This window comes from Ovis canadensis, chromosome 22 (genome assembly GCF_042477335.2).
Source record: "Ovis canadensis isolate MfBH-ARS-UI-01 breed Bighorn chromosome 22, ARS-UI_OviCan_v2, whole genome shotgun sequence".
Lineage (NCBI taxonomy): Eukaryota > Metazoa > Chordata > Mammalia > Artiodactyla > Bovidae > Ovis > Ovis canadensis.
This window is the reverse complement of record NC_091266.1, coordinates 30,967,079-30,992,874: the sequence shown is the minus strand read 5'-3', so window position 1 is coordinate 30,992,874 and position 25,796 is coordinate 30,967,079. Positions and strand designations below refer to the sequence as shown.

The 25,796-nt window shown below is 41.1% G+C and overlaps 1 protein-coding gene across 3 annotated transcripts in view; it reads right to left on the bottom strand.

Moving 5' to 3' along the window:
• Positions 1–25,796, bottom strand: part of PLCE1 (phospholipase C epsilon 1) — a 369,052-nt gene that overhangs the window by 44,376 nt on the left and 298,880 nt on the right. For all 3 annotated transcript variants that reach the window (XM_069568060.1, XM_069568061.1, XM_069568062.1), the window contains 11 exons: positions 22,234–22,401; positions 20,315–20,432; positions 19,575–19,731; positions 16,301–16,426; positions 16,072–16,208; positions 13,615–13,853; positions 11,783–11,844; positions 10,909–11,074; positions 7,595–7,702; positions 6,366–6,482; positions 1,375–1,533 (listed from right to left, as the gene is read on the bottom strand). In XM_069568060.1, coding sequence (XP_069424161.1) covers positions 1,375–1,533; positions 6,366–6,482; positions 7,595–7,702; positions 10,909–11,074; positions 11,783–11,844; positions 13,615–13,853; positions 16,072–16,208; positions 16,301–16,426; positions 19,575–19,731; positions 20,315–20,432; positions 22,234–22,401 — 1,557 coding nt within the window. The remainder of the gene's footprint in view (positions 1–1,374; positions 1,534–6,365; positions 6,483–7,594; positions 7,703–10,908; positions 11,075–11,782; positions 11,845–13,614; positions 13,854–16,071; positions 16,209–16,300; positions 16,427–19,574; positions 19,732–20,314; positions 20,433–22,233; positions 22,402–25,796) is intronic.

Sequence of the window (25,796 nt, the reverse complement as noted above, 5' to 3'; positions counted from 1 at the left end):
AGACTTCTAGGAACACACAGGTTTGAATCTTTAAAAGAACCCAATCTCCAGACTCAAGACTTTTCAACATGTTTGGGCACTCTTTTAAAAACAGGCTTGCCTGAGAACAAGCTTGTGGTTGGCTAATTTTCCCTTCCCACCTTCTCTTCATGATTGTTCTTCTCACTTCACAAAAAATGAGCAGAACTCTCACTGATCAAGCAACAATCTCACAGTGAGACAGGAGATGAGGTGAAAAACCATTCCAGGCAGTAAAAAGAACATTTGAGGATGCAGAGCTCCTGAGAGAGTCTTAAGAAATGAAAGAAGGGGGCATCTTATTTCATCCAGGCAGGAAACACATTCAAGGTTGTATGTCTTGTCTATCATCTATCTGTATCTATCTCTCTATCTATCATCTCTCTGTCTACCCTTATTCCCTTCCTTTCCTCTGTCTGTCTATCCATCTACCTTGGAATTAAAATTCAGAAGTGAGATGTGCATCAGAGGGATGCTAATATAATGTTTATGTGAATAAAAAAATAAAGCCAGGCCTTCTTTGATCAAATGTAAGTCTGACTGGGCTGATTTATTTGACAAGTATGGTTTTTGTATGTTACATTTGTATATAATTTATGTTATCTATTATATATTTATACAAAATAAATACTATTCTCCTCCTGTTGGGGGCTGAGGTTTATGCAGCAACTCTTGGCTGTGGTAAGTTTCAAAAGTGGTGTTTCAGGGCCAACAGTGCCCTCCTAAATAGGGCAAATAGTTTTGGCAGCTGTCATTCTGTGCAATGAGTAAGTGCAACCTGGCATATGGACTCACTGATCCTGGACCTGAACTTTTTCACACATCCTTGGGCAGAGGGCCCTGCTATACAGGCAAGCTGGGCTCTGAGTATAGATGTCATGAATGAGGCAGATACAGAAGTGCCTTGGGGTCCGCATACCACAGTGATACACTGTGCCAGCTTCCACAGGGCTAGGACCACAGAGCTGCTGCTACTTGGGGTCTACTACTGACCTCAGGGGTTACAACCCCATGTTCAAGTGCCCCACAGAGGCAGGGACTCTTTCTAAAGGGGACTCCAGTGACCACTGAGGGGTTGAGAATTGTGAAGCCCAGGTCCAGAGATAAAGGTCACACATTATTCTGCCCAAAATAAATTAAATAATGAGGTGCATTCTATATCAATTTTTCAAAATAAAGTTTTAGGTGAGTGGGAAGAGTATTTATCAGTCTATTAAAACAAAAGCCAAAACTCAAATATATCATTCAAGAAAAAGGAATCTCCAAAAACTGGTTACCTGGCTGAAAGTTAGAATGACATCAATTTCTTTGTTCTGGGCACGCAGCATCCCTATAACCTCTTTAACAAGAGCATACCTTTTGCTTTAAGATATCCACCGGTGTCTGATGGGCTTTTAATTTCTTATTTTTGAGAAGCACTTTCCTTCTGAGTTGGTCAGGCGAGGGGAGCATTGGATCATCTGAGAAATCACTCTCAAATAAGAATTTAGCCACCAGTTTTTCTCCAAACACAGTCTGAAACAATAAAGGAAAACACATCATTAGTGACTTTTGTCTATACTTGAATCACTTGGCTAGATATTTCAGCCCAATGGCATTCTTCTAAAAATCCCAGGAAGAGGAGCTAGGAAAGAAGTTGTATCCGTGTGTCCCCACCCTCTGCATAGCTTCTTAGTGGAAAGAAGGGAGGTAGTTAGAAACCACGAAGAGGGTTTGAGGCCACTCTCCAGAGGGCAGCTCTCACTGTTTAGGAAAATACTCTGGGGTATGATGTACAAAAGAAGAAAAAGAGATTCAGTCAGAGGATGTGGTTTGTAGAATATGGACTGTTCCAGAAGTGGGCACAGGATACAAACCTTGAAGAAGGTGGGAAGTTGGGACAAAATGAAAACTAACAGGGAGAATTTGTCACCATTTGGTATAAAGAACCACAGACGCCATTCTCACAAAGGTTTCCTGAGTGCTGGTCTCCAAAGGGACATTTGTGTCCCCCAGGGAGGTGGGTGTAGGGGAAGGTGCAGGATGACCCCCTGGGGTGAGGGTAGAAAATATGGCAGTTTCTATTTCTAGTTGTCTTTTTTTTTTAAATGAAAACAAAACAAAAATGGAAGATTATTAGTGCTTAATGTACAGACTGAAAATGGGACCTTCAGTCTATGTCAGGGCTGTTCATAAAGGTGCCTGCAGGACTGGGAGGGTTCTCCACTGACGCAGAGGGACCAAAGGCGTGTCCCTCCCATCTTTGTTTGGTACCAGCTTATTGAGATGATCCCAGTTTGGGTGCCATGGTGACCACTGTGGTTAATTTCGCAAAAAGATTTTTCCTTAAAATATTTTGTAACTAGATGAAAAGTGATTATGAAAATCCTTTACAACATACAGAAGCTCACACTTTATATAAAGAAAATGCACTTAGTCAAAGAAAGTGAAGTCGCTCAGTCGTGTCTGACTCTTTGCAATCCCATAGCCGGCCAGGCTCCGTCCATGGAATTTTCCAGGTAAGAATACTAGAGTGGGTTGTCATTTCCTTCTCCAGGGGGTATTCCTGACCCGGGGATCGAACCTGGGTCTGCAGGCAGACTCTACTGTGTGAGCCACCAGTGAAGCCCACTTAGTCAAAGGAGTATGCTAAGTTATGCAATTTTCTTAAAAAAAAAAAAGTATCCTAAAATTTCTGACTTTTTCTGTGCTGTACTTTGCTACCAAATGATGACAATTATAAAATCACTATTAGTCTGTTCCTATACGATAAGTGTAACGTTTTAACACTGATGGAGAAAGCAGTTGCTTTTGAGATAAAATTTGTGTTCTGGAAAGAGTAAAGACAGCTGTCTAAAGATATTTCTTTGTGATGTGATTTTGTTGTAGGAAACAATGTATTTTAACATAAACCCTCATGTATGCACAGTCAAAACACTTGGAAACAGATTTTCTAATGGTTACAAAATCCTCTAAATGAAGGATTTTAGTGGAGTTTGAACTCATCTGTTAAAAATATAAAAGTGAAAGTGTAAGTTGCTCAGTTATGTCTGTCTGACTTTTCGCAACCTGATGGACTGTAGCCTGCCAGACTCCTCTGTCCATGGACTTCTCCAGGGAAGAATACTGGAGTGGGTCACAATTCCCTTCTCCAGGGGATCTTCCTGACCCAGGGATTGAACTCTCATCTCCTGCATTGCAGGTAGAGTCTTTACTATCTGAGCCACCAGGGAAGCCCCCAAATATAAAAATATATAAAGGCAAGACCTTTACATACAAATTCTCTAGCCAAATTCCAACAAGAACCTTTGCCTCATTAATGGAATTGAGAAATGAGTACCGTGATTTAACAAGTGCAGTTAATGACAACCCTTTTCCATCTGTGTACAGGTATCTTTGTAAGGCATCTTTATCAGCTAGTGTAACACAAGCTGGAATCAAGATTGCCAGGAGAAATATCAATAACCTCAGATATGCAGATGACACCACCCTTATGGCAGAAAGTGAAGAGGAACTAAAAAGCCTCTTGATGAAAGTGAAAGAGGAGAGTGAAAGGGTTGGCTTAAAGCTCAACATTCAGAAAACAAAGATCATGGCATCCGGTCCCATCACTTCATGGCAAATAGATGGGGAAACAGGGGAAACAGTGTCAGACTTTATTTTGGGGGGCTCCAAAATCACTGCAGATGGTGACTGCAGCCATGAAATTAAAAGATGCCTACTCCTTAGAAGAAAAGTTATGACCAACCTAGATAGCATATTGAAAAGCAGAGACACTACTTTGTCAACAAAGGTCCATCTAGTCAAGGCTATGGTTTTTCCCGTGGTCATGTATGGATGTGAGAGTTGGACTATGAAGAAGGCTGAGCGCCAAAGAATTGATGCTTTTGAACTGTGTTGTTGGATAAGACTCTTGAGAGTCCCTTGGACTGCAAGCAGATCCAACCAGTCCATTCTAAAGGAGATCAGTCCTGGGGGTCCTTTGGAAGGAATGATGCTAAAGCTGAAACTCCAGTACTTTGGCCACCTCATGCGAAGAGTTGACTCATTGGAAAAGACTCTGACGCTGGGAGGGATTGGGGGCAGGAGCAGAAGGGGACGACAGAGGATGAGATGGCTGGATGGTATCACGGACTCGATGGATATGAGTCTGAGTGAACTCCAGGAGTTGGTGATGGACAGGGAGGCCTGGCGTGCTGTGATTCATGGGTTCGCAAAGAGTCGGACACAACTGAGTGACTGAACTGAACTAAACTGAATAGCTATTAAAGATAAATACTGAAATAATAAACTAAACTTAAAACCAGACATGCAAGTCAGCAATCATAAAAGTTTCAAAAATAATGAGGTGTATTCAATCACACTGTTCCCACTAAAAATTTAGATAATAAATAGTCCTAATTTTTTATGATAGCAAAAGGTTTTTGTATCATTAATAAATAATAGTATTAAAATTCTATTCTTTACTTTTATCCTTTCTGCTACCCTCTTTTATATTTTATTTTTTCATGTTTTAATTAATATATGAAATATGTTAATAAGTAGGATATGTATATAATTTATGAATAAGTCAATATACACAATAGGAATACATGGCATATTTTACTGATAGAGGTATGCAATCAAAAAAGTTTAGAGGGTGTCTCTGATGACTCAGTGGTAAAGAATCCACCTGCAATGTAGATGTGAGTTTGCTTCCTGGGTTGGGAAGACCCCCACATGCCTCAGAGAAACAAAGCCCATGTGCCACAATTATTGAGTCACACTCTAGAGCCTGGGAGCCAAAATTATTGAGCCCACAGGCCTAACCTACTGATGCCCTTGTGGCCTAGAACCTGTGCTCAGCAAAAAGCAAAGACACCACAGTGAGAAGCCCACACACTGCAACTGGAGAGTAGACCCCACTTGCTGACTGGAGGAAACCTGGCACACAAAATAAATAGCATTATTTTTTAAAAAGTTTCAGTTCATTCAGTTCAGTTCAGTTGCTCAGTCGTGTCTGACTCTTTGCGACCCCATGAATCATAGCACGCCAGGCCTCCCTGTCCATCACCAACTCCCGGAGTTCACTCAGACTCACATCCATTGAGTCCATGATGCCATCCAGCCATCTCATCCTCTGTCATCCCCTTCTGCTCCTGCCCCCAATCCCTCCCAGCATCAGAGTCTTTTCCAATGAGTCAACTCTTCGCATGAGGTGGCCAAAGTACTGGAGTTTCAGCTTTAGCTTCATTCCTTCCAAAGAACACCCAGGACTGATCTCCTTTAGAATGGACTGGTTGGATCTGCTTGTAGTCCAAGGGACTCTCAAGAGTCTTCTCCAACAACACAGTTCAAAAGCATCAATTCTTTGGCACTCAGCTTTCTTCACAGTCCAACTCTCACATCCATACATGATTACTGGAAAAACCATAGCCTTGACTAGATGGACCTTTGTTGGCAAAGTAATGTCTCTGCTTTTCAATATGCTATCTAGGTTGGTCATAACTTTCCTTCTAAGGAGTAAGTGTCTTTTCATTTCATGGCTGCAAATCACCATCTGCAGTGATTTTGGAGCCCAGAAAAATAAAGTCTGATGCTGTTTCCACTGTTTCCCCATCTATTTGCCATGAAGTGATGGGACCAGATGCCATGATCTTCATTTTCTGAATGTTGAGCTTTAAGCCAACCCTTTCACTCTCCTCTTTCACTTTCATCACGAGGCTTTTTAGTTCCTCTTCACTTTCTGCCATTAGAGACCATCATTCTAAATGATGGCAAAGAAAAGGCAATACGAAAGGCTAATTCGTTTTGTTGGCATTAGTTTTGTATTTGGGAACATTTTCTTCTCTCCATGCCCCTCCCTGCCACTGACAGCCATATTCCCATAAATGCCTCTACCAGTGGAGGAAGGGGGGGAGAGTTTACTTTAAATCTGTTTCCATTGTAGTTTTTTTGCATAAGGAAGAGCTGGGTGCTAACAGCAATTGTGGCCAGTCTAACCTCTTTGCCAACATGGATTTCTGTATCTGAAGTTAGGCCACAAGAAGATTTGACTTCTTTGCCCTTAAATATTTTCAGCTTTTTTATATATAACTGACAGGGGACATCCTGTGATTCCAAAAGTGTTGGAGAGTTGGTCTTCTTTTACCTCTGAAGGCTTTCTAGAAATTGCCAGAAGAGCACAGAAGAATGCTTCAGTCACTAGCTGAAAAGATGAACCACTCAAGAGAGAGCCCCAAGCTCACAGGGGCATCCCCATTTCTCAGGTCTGAGGGATCTAACTATACATGTTTTACAGCTGAGGTCCAGCTGTGGTGTGGTGGCTCAACAATAGTCAAACAAGACAAAGACCAAGCCACCATCCTGTCAGTTAGCTGATACCTTACCTTGAAAATTTCTGCCATTTTTCGTTGCTGAGGCAATGAGCAGTGGTTCTCAATCGATATGATGATGGGCAGGTCAGAGTTGATGAAGGCACTGCGATCGATGGCTTCAACCACTTCCTGTGAGGGCCAAAAAATCTCATCAGAGCTCAGATATCTGCCCAGGGTGTCAGGAAGCAAGGTACTAATAGCCACAGAAAGCATCTAACTTGGTGTATGCAGAAGACTCTGGCCAAAGTGGTTTCTATCTTTTTAAATATATTTTCAAGTTAAGCAATACAATAGGTTATTTTCTATAAAGACATTAAACTATTCATATTAACTATTGTTCACATACTATGAGGAACAGTTATCAGTATTGTCAATTTAACAAATCTATATATATATATATATTGAGTATATTATAGGTAAGATACATTGTTTTAGTTACAGTATCAAAAATAATGATCCATAAGATACTTTCCTGCTTTCAAGGAGTTTACAGTCAAATCTACTTGGGGCAATAAGACATATATCACCTATATTTATGTATGTACATAAACACAGTTATCAATCCCTCCTTTCCTCAGCATGAGGCACAAAAAGTTTAAAGATGGCTGAATAGGAAAATGAGTTGAAGAGAAAATATATTTTTAGCCATTATCTTCACATATAAGACAAAAATAGTAATATTCCTTCTCAGTCCAGTTACAGTTCAGGAAAAAAAAATGATGCCACAGCCAAAGACCCTCTGATTGAGGTTTATAATTGCACAATGAACAAATAAACTAGACATCATAATACAATGAGACCAGTCTTCCTGGGTGACCAGTCCCCCGAGGTGGAATCAGTTCTCATTCCTTTATAATGTTATTTCATCCTCTCCAGACACACGATGTTGGCCTTTGTCAGCAGAACACCAGGAAAAATGATCTTTAATTCTTACAGCAAGAGAACAACTCCTGCCTTTTCTGTATCATTTTATGATACAAAAATTGCAATAACATTATTGCATGATAACTAATTTACGGTAATGGCTACTAAACTTTGGTTGAATGGAAATCTAAGGAGAGTTTTAGATCAACTCCCAGAAAAACAAACATGTGCACATCTACCCACAATTTGGAGAAGTCTTAAGCCCCAGGATAAGAACCCCCAGCCTAAGGTATAACTTGGAAGAGTCACTTATTTAAATGATGAATGAAGATAATGACTCTCTGTGATCTGATCTAGAGAAAGTTATGAAGCATTACCTTGAAGGGGATCTTGGTTGTCAGGGTGTGTCCATGATAAATGATGGGCATTCCATCATCTCCGTCCCAGCAGTCCAACTCTACACTCCTACAGCCTTGCAGGAGGACCTGTGGGATCAATGAGTAAATCCACCCCAGATGAGCAAATGGAGATAAAGCCTCAAATTAAACCCAGCACAGGCTTCCACATATCAGTGTTCACGCTCCAGGCTGAAACAGAAGGGCCTAAGATTGAAAAGAAACATCATATGTTGGCCAAAGGCCACGATTTATCACAGGTGGGGAAGGGATAGAACAAATTAAGGTGGAAAGAGTGCTGGCCAGAGCTGAATACTAGTGGAAGGTAAAATTTGATAGCAATAGCATGATTGTTTTCCCATCAACTTTGGTCCTTCAAGGGACCTACATATGGTATATCCTGAAATGAAAAAGCCAGGCTAGAGCTCTGTCTGGGCAGATGTCAGAGGAGGTGACACGGGTGCTGATGAGGAAATGAGGACCCTGATTCTTTAATGAACTGAAATACTTATATGAATCTAATCAGGATAAAAGTTCCTCTGGGTGTGGTGCTAAGTTGCTTCAGTTGTGTCCGACCCTTTGGGACCCTATGGACCGTTGCCTTCCAGGTTCCTCTGTCTATAGGGATTCTCCAGGCAAGAATGCTGGAGTGGGTTGCCAAGCACTCCTCCAGGGGGTGATCTTCCTGACCCAGGGACTGTACCTGAGTCTCATGTCTCCTGTATTGGCAGACAGGTTCCTTATCACTAGTGCCACCTGGGAAGCCCAAAGCTCCTCTGTTTAGGCCCAAAACTAATACCTTTGCTGTGAACATGTAGCATGTGAGAAGGGTAGAAGCAAGGAGTTATCAGGTATTTGTTTGCTGTCTAATCCTAGAACAGCATCCACAGCAGAGGCAGTAAATAAATCCATAAACTCCCCTTTTCCATACCCATAGCAGTCATCAGTAATCAGTCATAACACACTTGCCCCCAAAGCTCAGATGCATCATCTCATGACCTCCTCAGCAAAGAACTCCAGGAAAGACTACCAATGAATTAGATGAGATGATACCTATTTGCTTTCCTGGACCTAAAGCTGGAAGCAGAGGCCCTGACCCATGTGTTTGGGTGGCATTTCTGTAATGTTAGCTTGGATCAACTTCATCTTCCATAGACTCTATGTGGGGACCATCTTAAAGATGATGATATTCAAAAGGGTCAACCAAGCTAAGAGGTGTATGTATCTGTGAACAAGCCAACTCTCTGATTTAAGAATCCACATACCTATTTCCATGTAACAGCAATCCAGTAACTGGGGGCTAGTGGCCACTACAGTTGCTATAATACAACTTAGACAGTTGAATCCCCCTTAATGCTTTTATAGGAGATACTTGCTAGATTCTTCCCACTGCACACCATAGAGAACCCAGTTTTTCTAGATGACCTCTCATCCCACAGGGAACTGATTCTGTGGTAAAGAATCCCAAGGTCCTCAGCATTTTTCAGCATTAGAGTATCTAGCGGTGTGTTGCTTTGGGCTGAAACTGTTATGTAACATGACAGCTGGGACATGAGGCTCTCTGTAGTGAGCCACACTGGGAAGAACGTTCACTGACTGGGAGCAGAGCAGATGGGTTTTCAGCATGAAAAGATTAAAGGTCTGTATTAAAGTCCACATAACATTAAAGTTTCCACATACCACTAGAATAGGAGAACCAGGGCTGAAAATTCCAGATGAGAGCAGGGCTTTCTCTCACTTCTCAAAGACCCCATAAGTAACGAATGTTAGGAGGTAATTGGAGGAGTTGAGGGACAGCAGACTGGTAAAAAATGAAATAAAAGGGAGCCTCACATGTAAGGTTTAATCATATCTGTGAATCTATTTTAGGAGTTTCTGTGCTTTATTCAAAGGCTTGGGGTATAATGTCAAGGAGTTTAAAAAGAAAATGCCCCTGAAAAAAAATTAAAAAAGAAAACTTCCCTGATGTCAAATAGGTAAGTGTAGTAGGTATTAAAGCTAGGACACCAATCCCTGCTTATTTTCCTGGAATAAACACACACACACACACACACACACACACACACACACACACTTCATTTCTTTCCTGTCGAACAATAGGTTTGAAACTTCTTTTAACCTTGGAATTCTCAGTGCAAACAGAGGGCCAGTATAGAAAGCACATAAACGAGCAAATCTTCAGCTGCAGTGGGCGCAGGGCATGGGACCCTCTAATGTCAGCTCTTCTGTGTCAGCAGCGGAGGTCCCTTGACAGACACTTATTTTGAAAATCGTGACTCTAAGAACATGCCTTCATTTCATAATAAAATCACCTTAAATTTTAGAGTTTAAAAGACATACTCCATACCCGATAAGCTTTGGGACAGAAGTTTAACTCATGCTTTGAGAAATATCTAGAGTAATCTGAAGAATAAAGGAAGCTCAAGTATGCTGGGTTTATGTATACAATACAGTTATAATTTTTACACTTGGACCCCTTCCCCCAACACACAGACATGGACACACACACACACACACACACACACACACACACACACACACACACACATAGGACCTAGCTAGATCCTCCCGCAATTAACTCATCTTGTGGGAGTTCAGAAAACAGGCAGCATAGACAAAAGTGTTGCAGAAAATACAACAGAAGCAACAGTCATACAGATAATTGAGAGCTGGATGTTTAGGTGAAAAGGATGTGCTTTTTCTAGTCCAGAGACCCTTCTGAGTTTTTGAAAACATTCCCATCAATTTAAGTGTGTAAGGATGGGGCCTACACTTTGTAGGTTTTTTTTTTTTTTTTTTTTGGTAATAAGTCGGTTGTCATAATGATGGATTAATTTTCTAACAAATTGCAAAACAAAACAAACAATATTCTGGGAATAACTTCATAGACAGTTGCATTTTCTACCATGCTTTCCCACTACAATATATTGATTTATTTAGCATCTAGGCAAGCAATTAGATAGTTTTCTCATGGGAAAATCTAATTTTAGTAGGGGGTAGGTCAGACTAACCAAGATCTAAAAGCTATGAGTCTCAAACTACTACTTATTTATTTATTTATTTTTGCCTAGAATAAAGGTTAAGTATAGATGGGCGGGGGGGGGGGGGAGAACGGAAAGAAAAAAAGGACAGAAAACAGCTGTATATATCGGCAGTTTCCCACACATCATGTGTCCTCACATTTCGCAATTAACAGCATATAAGCTCATCAAAGGAGGCTGGGGTCAACTTTCTGTGACAGGGGGTTACATAAATAAGATGAATGAAAACCACATTCCCAGTGAAATTCTCGGTACCTGGCTGTAGAGTTCTACTGAGGATTCTCCTTTGAGCTGATGGCCCGTGAGGTAGGTATTGTGTGAAGATTCAATGTAATAGTAGGAGAGGGGCAGCTGCATTTCTTTAACGTTCTCCTGTGACTCATCATTTTTCGAGGCAAAATTATCTTTATCCATCAGAAACCTAGGGGAAATAATTTTCTCAGACTTGCATAGGAAAACTATATACTCTCTTTTCTGAAGTATAGTTGACTTAAAATATATTAGTTTCAGGTGTGCATGCTAAATTGCTTCAGTCGTGTCCATCTCTGTGCGACCCCATGGGCGGTAGCCTGCCAGGCTTGTCTGTCCACGGGATTCTCCAGGCAAGAACACTAGAGTGGGTTGCTACGCCCTCCTCCAGGGGATATTCCCGATCCAGGGATTGAACCTGCATCTCTTACATCTCCTGCATTGGTAGGCGGATTCTCTACCACTAGCATCACCTGGGAAGCCCAGTTTCAGGCATACAACATAGTGATTCAGTATTTTTATAGCTTATACTCCATAAAGCTATTATAAAACATTGGCTATATTTCCTGTGCTGTACATTAATCCTTGTATTTATCATATATATCTTTTAGTCCCCTTTTCCTATCTTTAAAAAAAAATTATTTTATTTTTGACTGCACCACATGGCAAAACTAAGGTTCCCCCACCAGGGGTTGAACCTGTGCCCCCTGCATTGGAAATGTGGTCTCAATCCCTGGACCACTGGGGAAGTCCCCCTTCCCTGATCTTGTCCCTCTCCCAAGCCCCCTCTCCACTAGTAACAGCTAGTTTGTTCTCTGTATCTGAGTCTATTTGAAAAATGTACATGCTTAAATGATGGCAAAAATATTTTAAAAGTTACCTTGCAAATCCTTCAAATGACATTAGGCCTTGATGACACATACTAACGCTAGGCTCGAACTTCTGCAAGGGATACAAAAGGAGTGTTATTTAGGTAAGGGAAACGAAAGGGGAAAAAACCACCACATCATTTTTTAAAACTGTTCTGTTTTCATCAGGAAATATCTAAACCAAATATTTGGACTAATTTAGTTATGGAGTGGTAAAATGTAGTTTTTCAGTCCAAAAGAAAACATTTATTATGTGTGAGTTTATTATAGGAAGCATATTTATTTAAGAGGAAAAAAAGAGAGAGGGAGAAAAGAATAAAGCTGATTTATATGGAAACAAACAGTATCAGTTTATCCAGGTGAAGATGGGGATCAGAACAGCAGCTACTACAGAGCTGGTGGGAGGTGAAATGTGAAGATCCATTCAGGACAGTGTTCACTCTCCACCATATCTTAGTGCATACTCAGTCATGTGATCATAATCTTATATTTTTAGCATCGCCAGTGATCAAGTCCAGTTGCAGGCCAGCTAATCCACTGATTCCTAATCAATTGACAAGGGAGGCTAAAAGCCTAGATTAATTCTGTTGCATGTCGTGCAGCCACAGTGAACCATCTGGCCCCCTCTCTTCCCTCATCCCCTAGAGGAAGCCATGACCACTTCCTCTGGGTTACAGTGACAGCTTCCTTCCCAGTTTCTCTGGCCTTCACTCCTTCCCTAGCACAGTTTATACTCCAGTGGGGCCAGAGTGACCTCTTAGAAACTTAAATCATCTTCTTCCCCCTGCTCAAAAATTTCCAGTAGCATCCCATCTCACATGGACTCCTTACCATGGCCTAAGATGCCTGGGTGGTTTGGCCCCTGCCCACCTGTCTGAAATCAAGTCTGCTACAATCCCTCTGGCTTTTGTTATTCCTCACAGACTCCAAGCTGGCTTCTGCTTGCTACTCTCTGTCTGGAAAGCTCTCTCCTTAGACCCTCAAAAGGCTTAATCATTCAGGGCTCAGCCCAAGTGTTACCTCCCTCGAGTGGCCTTGGCTTACTCCTCTGAGCCCTCCATTCCCTTACTGTGCTCAGTGTGTTTTCAGAGCCCATGATTACCTGAAATTACATGATATCTTTATTCATTTACAGTTTGCCTCACCCACTAGAATGTAAACTGCCATAAGGGTCAGAACTTGATCCTCTCAACTACTATATTTCCAGGCCCAGAGTAGAAGCTGATAAACATTTGTTAGACAATCAACATAGCTGATGACCTAACTACCAATGCCATTGCATGTGCTGGAACAACAAACAACAATCACGTACTGATTCCTTACGGTAGCCACAGGGTAAAAGAAGACTTGTTGTTTAGTCACTAAGCTGTAGCTGACTATTGCAATGCCATGGAGTGTAGCCCACCAGGCTCTTCTATCTGTGGGATTTCCCAGGCAAGAAAACTGGAATGGGTTACCATTTCCTTCTCCAGAGCATCTTCCTGAATCAGGGATCAAATCTGAGTCTCCTGCACTGGCAGGCGGATTCTTTACCGCTGAGCCACCAGGGAAGCGCCAATGGACAGAGGCGCCTGGTGGGCTATATAGTCCATGGGATGGAAAAAGAGTCAGACATGACTTAGCAACTAAACAACGACAGCAAAAGAAAAAGGTTTAGGACCTATGTTAACTGTATGTTAAATAAGAACACTTACATATTTGGTTTTTTTTTTTAATAACCTTCTATTTCTCTCCCAGACTTTAAAGTCATTGGAAGGAAGTATAAAAAGAGTAAACGTTCAGCAGAAAATAATAAGAATAGTTGGAAGCTTTACACATGTGCTTGCACACAAGAGATACAAACCTGGATAATGCTGAGGATTTCATCATAAGTATAGTGTTCTCCTTGGCAATTCACTAGGAAGTCATTGAGCTGGAGGATGCCAACTCCAAATACACCCAGAGATGCGCTCTCCACCCCGGTACCATTTGTCACAATACTTGCAGCAGCAATGGCGTCAGATATCTGCCTCTGGTTGTCGGACAGCTGCTGCTTACTCTTGATGAATAATCCCAAATCTGAGACATTTCTGGTCAGCAAATCTGAAACAGAACCACCAACAGAACATGGACAGGCTAGCCAGAATCTTTCATAAAGCCCATTTTGGAGATAATGGTGTTGTGGAAATATTAAGCTGTAGTAACTCTTCACTAATCTGTCTAAACAAGCCATCAAGCTCAGTGCTTCTTCCTGGCTTCACATAGTTGAAAGAATAAAAAAAAAAGAATTAGTGAATAAATAAAAGAAATGAAGAGAGCTAGGTCAATGATCCTAAAAGCCCATAAACTTCAGTTTCAGATGCAAACTAATGTAAATTCGGTTGGGGACTTTAGGCTGAATTCAGACTTTGGTTTTTGAGAATATCCACTTCTATGACTAAGCATGCATGGAAGACGTACCCTTAAGATTACAGTTTTTCTGCACTTTAAAAGTGTAACTGTAAAAAAAAATGTAGCTGTAAACGTTTGTGTGCAGGTGCCTATGTGAACATATGTTTTCAATTCATTTGGGTAAATACCAAGGAGTACAGTTGCTGGATTATATGGTAAGAGTACATTCTATTTTGTAAGAAACAGCCAAATTCTCTTCTGAGTTGGCTGTACTGTTTTACACTCCCATTAGGCGATGGCACCCCACTCCAATACTCCTGCCTGGAAAATCCCATGGGCGGAGGAGCCTGGGAGGCTGCAGTCCATGGGGTCGCAAAGAGTCGGACACGACTGAAGCGACTTAGCAGCAGCAGCAACAATGCCCTAGTTGCTCCACATTTGCACCCACTTTGGTATGGGTGGTCATTTTCATTCTAACCACCATGGAGAACAGAGTGTCAGTTTCTTGCAAAGCTAAATATAGGCTCACCATAGGATCCAGCAACTCCAGTCCTACCTGTTTGGTGAGTTGAAAACATGTCCACAAAAAAACCTGCATACCAAATATTTATAGCAGCTTTCTACATAATTGCTAAAACTTAGAAGCAACCAAGATGTCTTTTAATAGGTGAATGGGCAAGCATACACATAACAAAATATTACTCAGCAATATAAAGAAATGAGCTGTCAAACCATGAGAAGACATCAAGAAACCTTAAACACATATTGCCCAGTGGAAGGAGCTAGTCTGAAAAGGCTACATACATACTGTATGATCCCAACTATATGACATCCTGGGAAAAGCAAAGCAAAGATCAGTATTTGCCAGGGGTTCAGAGGAGAGTTGGAGAATGACAAGACGGAGCACAGCGGGTCTTTAGGACAGTGGAACTATTCTGTATACTATTGTAATGGCAAAAACATGTCATTATACTTCTGTGAAAACCCATAGATAATACAGACAGTGAACATTAATGTAAATTATGGACTTCAAATATATCAGTATTGGCTCAACTGTAACAAATATACCACACTAATGCAAAAAATTACTAAGGGGGGAACTGTATATATGGGGGCAGAGCATACAGAAACTCTCTGTACTCTCTGCTCATTTTTCTGTTAACTGTCCTAAAAAATAGTCTGTTATTTTTTTGAAAACTACAACTATTTGACAAATCTAGTTATGTACATTTATAACTAAGGTTGAAAAAGGTTGGTATTCTTAGCTTAAGGACAATATGTGTTTAAATAATTAAAAAAGAAAATGCAGGAAAGAGGACTATGTTCATTTTGTTTTTTGCTTTTTAGAAAGGTTTATGGTTTCCAACAAAAACAGAAGAGAAAAACAATAGGCCTAAAATACATGGGTGGTGATGGTAATGGTGGTGGCAGTGAATGGGATCAAGGAATAGACATTCTGGTTTGCGCATTAGGAAAAATGTCCTCAATGTTTAGGCAGGAGTACTTTGCTGAGGTCAGGGAAGACTCTCCTGTCAAAGGGCAGACAGCTCCCAGTGCTGGGTGGAGCACCCACCCACCTGGATGCAGGGAAGAAACTGGCAGTTCCCAACTGGGACGTGCCACAAACTTCGTGGACATTTGGAAATAAGCGGGAAAGGATTTTTAGTTGTCAGAATGACTGGAAGGCTCTACTGGTTAAATATATTCTAGATTCTATGGACAGACCCATACAATGATGAATTTCCTAGTCCAAAATGCTAATAATACCATCCCCATGACACTCCCATTAGAGAAATGATTCTCTAAGCATTTCACCATGCTCCTGGGGGTAGTGTGCCACGTGGGACAGGCTGAAGGTTTGCATGACTGGGTCTCTAACTATTTTTAGGTAGAAAGGTCTCAAAAGGAAATATTAAATTGCCACACAAACCTAGGTCAGGCTGAAGACCGCTGATATTTTCGTCAATGGTCAGGTTGGTATAGAGCGGGGCTGCCTCAGAGCCAGCTCGGTCACAGGGTACGGCGTAGATGTCAAAGAGGTCCTTCAGGTCCTTGCGGCTCCTCACACTGGGCACAGGATGGAGAACACCTTGTCTTTAGCTTCGTTTTAACAAGGGAAGGGTAAGAGGAGGAAAGGCTGAGAAGAAAGCCGGCCGTACCTGAATGATTTGAACAGCTCAACAAATTCCACAAAACTCATGCTGCTGTCTGAAACCATGAAGCTCTGAAAGCCCTGCATCCCTCCTTTGATCTTCCCTGGCCAGCAGCTGCTGCTGTTCCAAGCACTGCAACAAAGACACGGCCTTGATGGGCAGAACTGGGACTGGTTCTGTCACTCTGCCCTAAGAGACGTTCTCAGATTAGCAACATGAACAGAAAGATGGACAGCAGTCACTGAAGTTTAGGCTCTTTTCTTTCTAAGCATTGCTTCGATTATTACACCTTTTCATTTCTCTCCAAATTCATCTATATTGCATCAGAGGAAATAAAACATTATATACTGAAACCACTTCATGTTTACAGCCTATTTAATAAGGGCACAAAGCTGAGTTAATATTCCTCTACAAATCAAAACAGGTCTTTGAAATCACAGGTCAATGAGAGGAAAAAAAAAACCATAAATTCAGTGGTTTTGAAGAAAAGTCATTTTAAAAAAGAGTCTCACGTTGTGCATTTATAACTTATGGAAAATTATTCATGTGCTTTCATATATTTTAAATCATAGAAACACATTTAAGAAGAAAATCTTGAATGTATCAATGTTTTCCCTTTCTCCTTTCTTAACCAGTTTTTAGATGAAAACAAGGGTTTTAAATGCTAATGGAAAATGTGAGTCACAAAAATATTAAGGGTGGAAAGAAGCCAACTCTTGCCTAGAATTATATTTGCACCTGCCAAGGCTGTATCTATTTAATATAAAAATATCAGTCATCTGGGTCAAAAATTCAGTCTAGCTCTTTCACAATATTTTTTTATTTCCTATGCTGGTTCCTTGAAAGGAGAGTATGAGAAATGTTTTGGCTGGTTTTTGGTCAAACCAATTAGTAGGATCTTTCTTTTTTTTTTCATTTTTGTTGTTGTCCTTAATTTTTCATTTTTAAAATATTTCAAATATATAAGAAAATAGAGAGAATATAGTAATGAATAGCTAGCTTGTCCTTGATCCTTTCAACAGTGTTTATTTATGGAAAATTATTTTGTGCTGACATCTGAAGGTCACCTCCATTAATGGAAGAGTATTACAAATGGATAGATTTATGGTATTATACTTTGTAGGCCTGGGTTGTTGATTCCCCAGTATGGTGTGGGAAACAGAAGGTAGAGCTTGAAGAAGAGGACAAAGGTCTGATAACAAATTGGTTTTTCATTTGAATTTAAACATGTATGTTTCATGTCTGCCTTCCTCTGGTCCCCCGACCAGCCACTGTCTGTAGGTACCCGACTCCCTCTAACTTTAGGAACCTCTATTCTGTTCGGTTCCTTCCTGGGGCTCAGTCTTGCTCTCTTCTTGAAGAGTATTCAGGCTGACTTCTCTTGTCTCGCCTTGTCTTCTCTTATTGGCCCCCTTGTCCTCCTATGGCGGAGTCCTCTGATTTTGCATCTGGCACGGTAGTCTCTCTAATTTTACCTCTTTGAAAACATTTTCCTCGTTTACTTTGTCTTCCCTTTTCCTGCTTATGAGTGATTGAAATAAAGGGAAAGGCCACTTAACCGTAGTTATGTGGCTGTTTTATTTTCCCAGGATACTGTTTAGGCTGAAATATAAGGCAAAGAATTCTGATCCTTTGTAGCTGGAATTTTGTTACAAACCTACAAACCTTGCAAAAGTGGTAAAAAGAATTTTCAGGTACCTGTGACCCAGTTAAGCCAAATGCAGAAATGACATTCATTATTCACACCGTGAAAGGATGCTTCCCTTTAAAAGAGGATTTACTGTAGGGTTTTTATCTATAGCAAGCTTCCAAGAGAGAGAGAAAGAGAGAGGTACAGAGAGACACCCAGAGAGACAGACGGAGACAGAGAGACAAGGAAAGAGAAAAAGAGACATGGGGAGGAGAGAAATGTGGGGAGGAAGAGAAGGAGAAGGAAGGGGGGTGATGCATGTGTGTTAAGTGTGTGTGTATAAAAGTGTTTCTAAACCAGTACCTGTCCAGACCCATTTCCTCCTCCTACTTCTCTGACGAAGTATAGAATGTTTGTTTGTTTGTTTTTTTAAATCATGGTTGTGTCTGGAATCTCAACGTTTCTTAAACTTTAGTGTGGGGTTGAGGGAGATGGTATGGCATTCTGATTCCTCTGAAAGACTTTCATTTTAATATGTTTTTTTAAGAGGGTGGCTGTTTCAAATCTTTAATTGGCATGGACCTTAAAAAATTATTTACAATAATATCAACTTTAGGATTATATCTAAACCTCTTCAACTGGCTGTAAGACATTCATTTCTCCAGACATGTACATCTTATACATGAGAAGAGTGTTAAATATATTTCACTCATTAGCAAAGGATCAAGTTGCTTACATTAAAACATTTATTCTTCATTTAGAGCAGTGCTATCCAATAGTACTTCCTGCAATGATAGAAATGTTCTTTATCTGCACTGTTTAGTACATACAGTAGCACCAGCCAGTGGTAGCTATGTAACACTTTTAATGTGCCTGGTGTGACTGAGGAACTGAATTTGAAATTTTATTTTAATTAAATTTGAATTACAATTAAATGTTCTTGTGGCTGCTGTGCTGTGCTAAGTCATGTCTGACTCTTTGTGATCCTATGGACTGCAGCCTGCCAGGCTCCTCTGTCCATGGGATTCTCCAGGCAAGAATACTGGAGTGGGTTGCTGTACCCTCCTCCAAGGGATCTTTTTGACCCAGGGATCCTGTGGCTCCCACAGTGTAGGCAGATTCTTTATTGCTGCGTCACTGGGGAAGTCCTTTCCTGTGGCTAGTGGCTGCTAGGTCAGACAGTACAGATTTAGAGACTGACAGCTCATGTTTTGTTACTATTACTGGCCTTTGAAGGACTGGTTTGTCAAAAAAATTAGAAGCCATTATAGTAATGTGAGGGGCTTCCCTGGTGGCTCAGATGGTAAAGAATCTGCCAGCAAAGCAGAAGACCTGGGTTCAATCCCTGGGTTGGGAGACCCCCTGAAGAAGGAAATGGCTACCCACTCCAGTATTCTTGCCTGGAGAATTCCATGGACAAAGGAGCCTGACGGGCTACAGTCTATGGGGTCACAAAGTAGTGTGTATAGTAGCAATGTGAGAAAGTAGGAAAATGCAGTCAAGAAAATGAATAGCTTTTAAAATTTGGAGGTTTTCAGTTTTAAAGTGATTGTTAGAGACCATCTTTCGACAGAGCGCGGGAAGAGGATGCCCTCCTACACAACCTGCATGGTGTAAAGGGTCCTTCTTTTTATCATGTTAAGGCCCCACCTGGTTGGGCTCTTGTTGGAAGCAGGCAGCACAGGGGACGACACTGGCCTGATGGGAGATGACGCCCCGGCAGCCAAGGTAGGGGGCCCAGTCGTGGTCAAGGAGTGGGCTCTTCTGGAAGGGAGAGGGTTGGGAGGGCTCATGATGGCATTTGCCTCTGTGAGAGTGGAAGACAGAAGAGAGACAATGACTCTGATTATACTTTCCCCCAGAAATCAGATAGAAAAGATGTTTCTGAATGTCTGAGGAAGTCAATCTATACAGGCAATTACTGTATAAGGAGCATTAAAATATTTTGGTGAGTCTCAATCCTGGCTACACATCAGAATCATCTGGGGAACTTAGTGCATGGATATCCTGGACTCACACAGAGTCTGAATCGTTTGGGCTGGGGTGTGGCTAGAGCATGCAGAGAGTCTTTAAAAAGCTCTAATATCCAGCCAGGAGGTAAGAATCACTGGTCTAATCCAGTGATTTGATTGTATCTTTCAAATCTAATATTCCTTGTCAATAAAGGCAAGTTAACTAGTTAGTATTTTCTTCTAAGTACAACTAACGTTTGCAAACTTGTGTTTGCAGAAATACCTCTTGGGTTCCATCATCCAGTTAAAAACAAAGGTAAGCATATTTAATAAGATAAGAGTTTAGTTAAGAAGGTCTGTGATACTTAAATCTCAATTTAAGACCAAATGCATGTTTTCCCTTTTAAAAAACCCTCAGATGTGAAGATACTGCTTTACCTGATTCTTCTTGTTCATTGACATCCTGAGGATCAGAACCACTCCGGCTCCGACTCTCTTTGTGTGTTTTGGCCTTTCGGGTGGCCATCTCGTCATCTGTCACCTCTCCACTCTCACCCTGGAAACAGAAAACTCACCATGCTTATCTTTCCCATCACTGCTTAGCTCAGGTAGGTCCCTATGTTTTCACTGATCCACCATCAGTACCACCTCCCCCTGGTGAAACCAGTAAAGACCTATGTGAAGGCTGACCAAGTGTTCCCTTGTTCTGTTTATCCCATGTGTTCTTCATGATAATGCAGTACTCCTTGGGGTTGAAAGGGTGACAAGAGAAGGCATAAGGTCCCTGGAGTCTGTGCAGAGACAGAATTATGAAGCAGATAAAGTTCAACCTAGGCATCAACAGCCTCCCAAGTGCAAAGAGTGGAACTTCTCCCAGTTAACCATGAAGAAAATGTATTACACTATAGTGATAATATAAACAATGTAATATATAATATAGAGCAATATATATATTATATATATATATCAAGCTAAAAAACAAAACACAAAATTTACCATCTTAACCATTTTTAATGCTTCCCTTGTGGCTCAGATGGTAAAGAAGCTGCCTGCAATGTGGGAGACCTGGGTTCCATCCCTCGGTCAGGAAGATCCCCTGGAGAAGGAACTGGCAACCCACTCCAGTATTCTTGCCTGGAGAATCCCATGGACAGAAGAGTCTGGCAGGCTACAGTCCATGGGGTTGCAAAGAGTCAGATACAACTGAGCAACTAACACACACATGACAATTTTTAAGTCTACCATAGAGAAAGTGGTGCTAACTATTTGTATCTTGTTGTGCAAGACATTTCTAGGACTTTTTCACTTTTGCAAAACTGATACTCTATACTCATTAAACAACTCCCTCTTTCCCCTTCACCTTAGTCCCTGGCAACCACCATTCTATTTTCTGTTTCTAAGAGTTGGACCACTCTAGTATCTCATACCTGTAACTGGATCATGCAGTATTTGTCCTTTTGTGACTGACTTATTTCACTTAGGATAATGTCCTCAAGGTCATCCATGTTGCAGCACATGACAGGATTTCCCTCTTTTTATCCCCATTGTATGTACATGTTACTTCCCTGGTGGCTCAGATGGTTAAGCGTCTGTCTACAATATGGGAGACCCGGGTTCGATCCCTGGGTCGGGAAGATCCCCTGGAGAAGGAAGTGGCAATCCACTCCAGTACTATTGCCTGGAAAATCCCATGGACAGAGGAGCCTGGTAGGCTACAGCCCATGGGGTTGCAAAGAGTTGGACATGACTGAGTGACTTTACCTTTACCTTTTCTTTATCCTTCATTGGTGGATGGACACTTGCTTCTCTTGTTAATATATTTTAAATTGAGTTCTAGCCTTCTGACCCTCCAAGACCTTCCTAATATGATCCTTGTTCCTTACTATCCTTTCTTTGCCCACCACAGAGCCCATGCTCCAACCTGAAGCCTGAAACCAGGGCCCCCTGTGCCAGAGAGACGTTCCCCTGCACTGTCTGCCTGGTGAATCCTATATGTCCTTTAAGACCCACCTCTCGCCTTCTCTGTGGAGCCATCCCTGCCTGACTCCCAGTCTTCTATTTCCCTTCTCTCTACTCCCACAGCACTTTGCAGACAGTGTGACAGTGACTCTTACTTAGATCTCACTGTGTTAGCATCTCTGTGTCCCTCTATGGACCCTGACTTTTTGCTGGTGGTGACTCAGTTCCTTGTACTGGGTTTGGCATCCAGTGGGCACTTGGTGAGCTCTTGTATTTTATTTGTTTTACATCTCACCCTGTCCCCAATGCAAATGACCTAAAATAGTTTATGGTTATGTAGATTATACAGTGGTCCCAGATGACTGGGTTGGATGCTTAATAAACAAGTAACACTCTACCCTCATAAGGATTTTCTTCTTTTTCTTAGTGCTGCTTATGCTCAAGGTGTTGGGCTTCTCAATGCTCTTTGCTGATGTCCCAGGGCTGGGGTTTCGAGTACTCCATCGTCTGCCACCAAACAGCTCTACAGCTTGAGCCAAAGTTGGGCCTTCATATCGTCCATCCTCCTGTAAAAGAGACACATTCTGAACCCATAAGGGAAGAATGAGTAAAGGGGAGTAAATGTATCAAAGGCTTTCAGGAAATTCCCAGAGGCAGAGGAGCACAGGCTGTCACCAAAGAATAATGATATGGCCACCCAAGTGGCTCTGTTTTCTAACTGTCCAGGCTCTCTGTTGGGGATTTCATCAAGTCCTCTGTGGTCCTGGTCACATCCAGCTGAGTTCCAGCGTTGTGCTTTATCATATTCTGCTGAGTTCCAGCGTTGTGCTTTAATACAGCCACGTTCAATTGGGATTAACAAAAAAATTTCCCTTTCCACTTTCAGAAGTTATATTTCAGCGTTATCACTGCAGGCAAATTCATTAAGATGTACTTTGTAAATCTGGGCTTTGAAGGACTTGGAGGGTGTATATATATGTGTGTATGACTCTATTGAAGTAAAATCAAGTTCTATTTGTTATTTCATCACTCTAGACATATTTTCACCTAGCTTGATGCTTGGGACAGTTTTAAAGTCAGAGTAGGTGGAGTACATGAAATTCATTTTGAAGGGCTTTGGGGGCTGCCATTTTCCTCAGTGACTGGTATCCAAGGACAGAGAGCCCAGGGGACTCAGAACACCATGTATATTATGATGCCTTGAGCAGGGAAAACATCCTCAGTGGGCACATAATGGTTTACAATAGCTGCTTCTTGTAAGGCAGCTCTATGTAACATGCACTGACTATCAGAAGGGATTGAGTAATTAAACAGTGCTCAACAATTCTCCTTATAATTCAGGAAAGGTAATAAAACTACGAAAAGTCACATATGAATTAAAGACAATATTGATATTTCACAAGTTGTAGAAAAAGCACCTTTTAAATCTATTTCTATTTACTATCTTTACTTTCTACAAGCTTTTAAGGTTATTCCTCCTTTGCATATGCAAAGAAGTGCTTATAAATAGATTTTGGCTTTATTGTAGACAATATGCAAATAATAAAGCAACTTTGTGTGCGAGCGTGTGTGCATGTGTGTATGTGTTTGCTCCTTCATGTCTGCGCTTGTCTCTAATGTTCAATGACTATCTGATTTGATGACTTGAGTTGTGACCTCCTACTTCCTGAATCCCGTTTACGGATCCCAGGATGCTTAGTGAATTGGATACTTGGTGATCTTTTGAATGATATATGATGAAACATTTTGGTGACCTTCTGTCCTGAATAGCTGTGATTTATGCCTGTCTGTGGATCATTTTTCTTTTCTTTAACCATACCAAATTTTACTTTATCTCTTGTCCCTGGATATAGTCTTGGGTCTATCAGTCAATGAGGAACATCCTCCCTTGACCAATGGTTGGTATAGGACCCAAATAAGCCAATCAAACTCACCAACCCTGACATGTACACACTACTATATTTAAAATGAATAATAATCAACAAGGTCCTATAATACAGCTCAATGTTATGAGGCAGCCTGAATGGGAAGGGAGTTTGGGAGAGGATGGATACATGCATATGTATGGCTGAGTCCCTTCGCTATCCATCTGAAACTGTCACAACACTGCTTGCTAATTGGCTCTATCCCAATACAAAATAAAAAGTTAAAAAATCCTCCACCCCTGGAAAATGAATCTTGAATGGAGTGATGCAAAGAATGAAAATGGCTGGAGATGACTCTACCTGGTGCAGGCCTGCTGGAGAGAGTTCCTGCTAACAAGTCACCAAACTGACCGCAAAGTGACACAATTTCACAAACTGATTCTTAACTACCTTATTGCATAATATACTCTGATTACGAAAAAAATCCTGTAAAATTTTATCTGTGGGTTTTAACTAATACATCTTTAAACATTAAACCTAATGCTTAAACAGAGTAGACCACTTCATTAAAATTTAAAAGCTCTTCTCTGCAAAAGACATGGTCAAGAAAGTTAGAAGACAAGCCACAGGCTGGGAGAAAATATTTGAGAAGAAACGTCTGACAAAGGTCTGTTATCCAAAATGTACAAAAGAATTTTAAAACTCAACAATAAGAAAACAAATGACTCAATCAAAAAATAAATCAAAGAATTTGACAGACACCTCACCAAAGTATATATACAGGTGGCAAATAAGCATATGAAAAGACGTTCCGCATCATATGTCATCAGAGAAACGTGAAGTAAGACAACGAGATACAACTGCACACCTATTAGAATGGCGGAAATTGAGAACACTGACAACACCAAATGCTGGTGAGGATGCAGAGCAATAGGAACTCTCATTTGTTGCTGGTGGGAATGAAAAATGGTACAGCCACTTTAGAAGGCAGTTTCTTACAAAACTAAACACACTTTTCCTGTATGATTCAGCAATCACACTCCTTGATATTTACCCAATTGAGTTGGAAACTTGTGTCTATACCAAAACCTGAACATGGATATTTATACTTGCTTCATTCATAATTGCCAAAACTTGGAAGCAACCCAGAAATCCTTTAGTAGGTGAATGAATGAATCAACTGTGGTTCACTAAGACAATGACATTTCATTCAGTAATAAAAAGAAATGAACTATTGAGCTGCAAGCAGACATGGGGAAAAACTTAAATGCATATTACTAAGTGAAAGAAACCAATCTGACAAAGGCTACGTATTCTATGATTTCAACTATATAACAGCTGGAAAAGGCAAAACTATGGAGACAATAAAAAGATCAGTGGTTGCAGGGGACTAAAAGAGGGTGGTATGGAGTGGGAGCAAGATGAACAGGCAGAGCACACAGGATATTTGGGGCAGTGAAAATGCTCCATATGGCATTGCAGTGATGGCTATATGTCAATATACTATATCTGTACAAGCCCATAGAGTGTACAGCACCAAGAGTGAACTCTAAAGCAAACTATGGACTTTGGGAAATTGCGACATGTTAACATAGGTTTATCCTTTGTGAAACGATGTCTGGTCAAGGCTATAGTTTTTCCAGTGGTCATGTATGGATGTGTGAGTTGGACTGTAAAGAAAGCTGAGTGCCAAAGAATTGATGCTTTTGAACTGTGGTGTTGGAGAAGACTCTTGAGAGTCCCTTGGACTGCAAGGAGATCCAATCAGTCCATCCTAAAGGAAATCAGTCCTGAATATTCATTGGAAGGACTGATGCTGAAGCTGAAACTCCAATACTTTGGCCACCTGATGTGAAGAACTGACTCCTTGGAAAAGACCCTGATGCTGGGAAAGATTGAAGGTGAGAGCAGAAAGGGACGACAGAAGATGAGATGGTTGGATGGCATCACTGACTCAATGGACGTGAGTTTGAGTAAACTCCGGGAGTTGGTGATGGTGCAGTCCATGGGGTCGCAAAGAGTCGGACATGACCGAGTGACTGAACTGAACTGAACTGATCCTTTGTAAAAAACGTACCATTCTTGTTAATCATGTT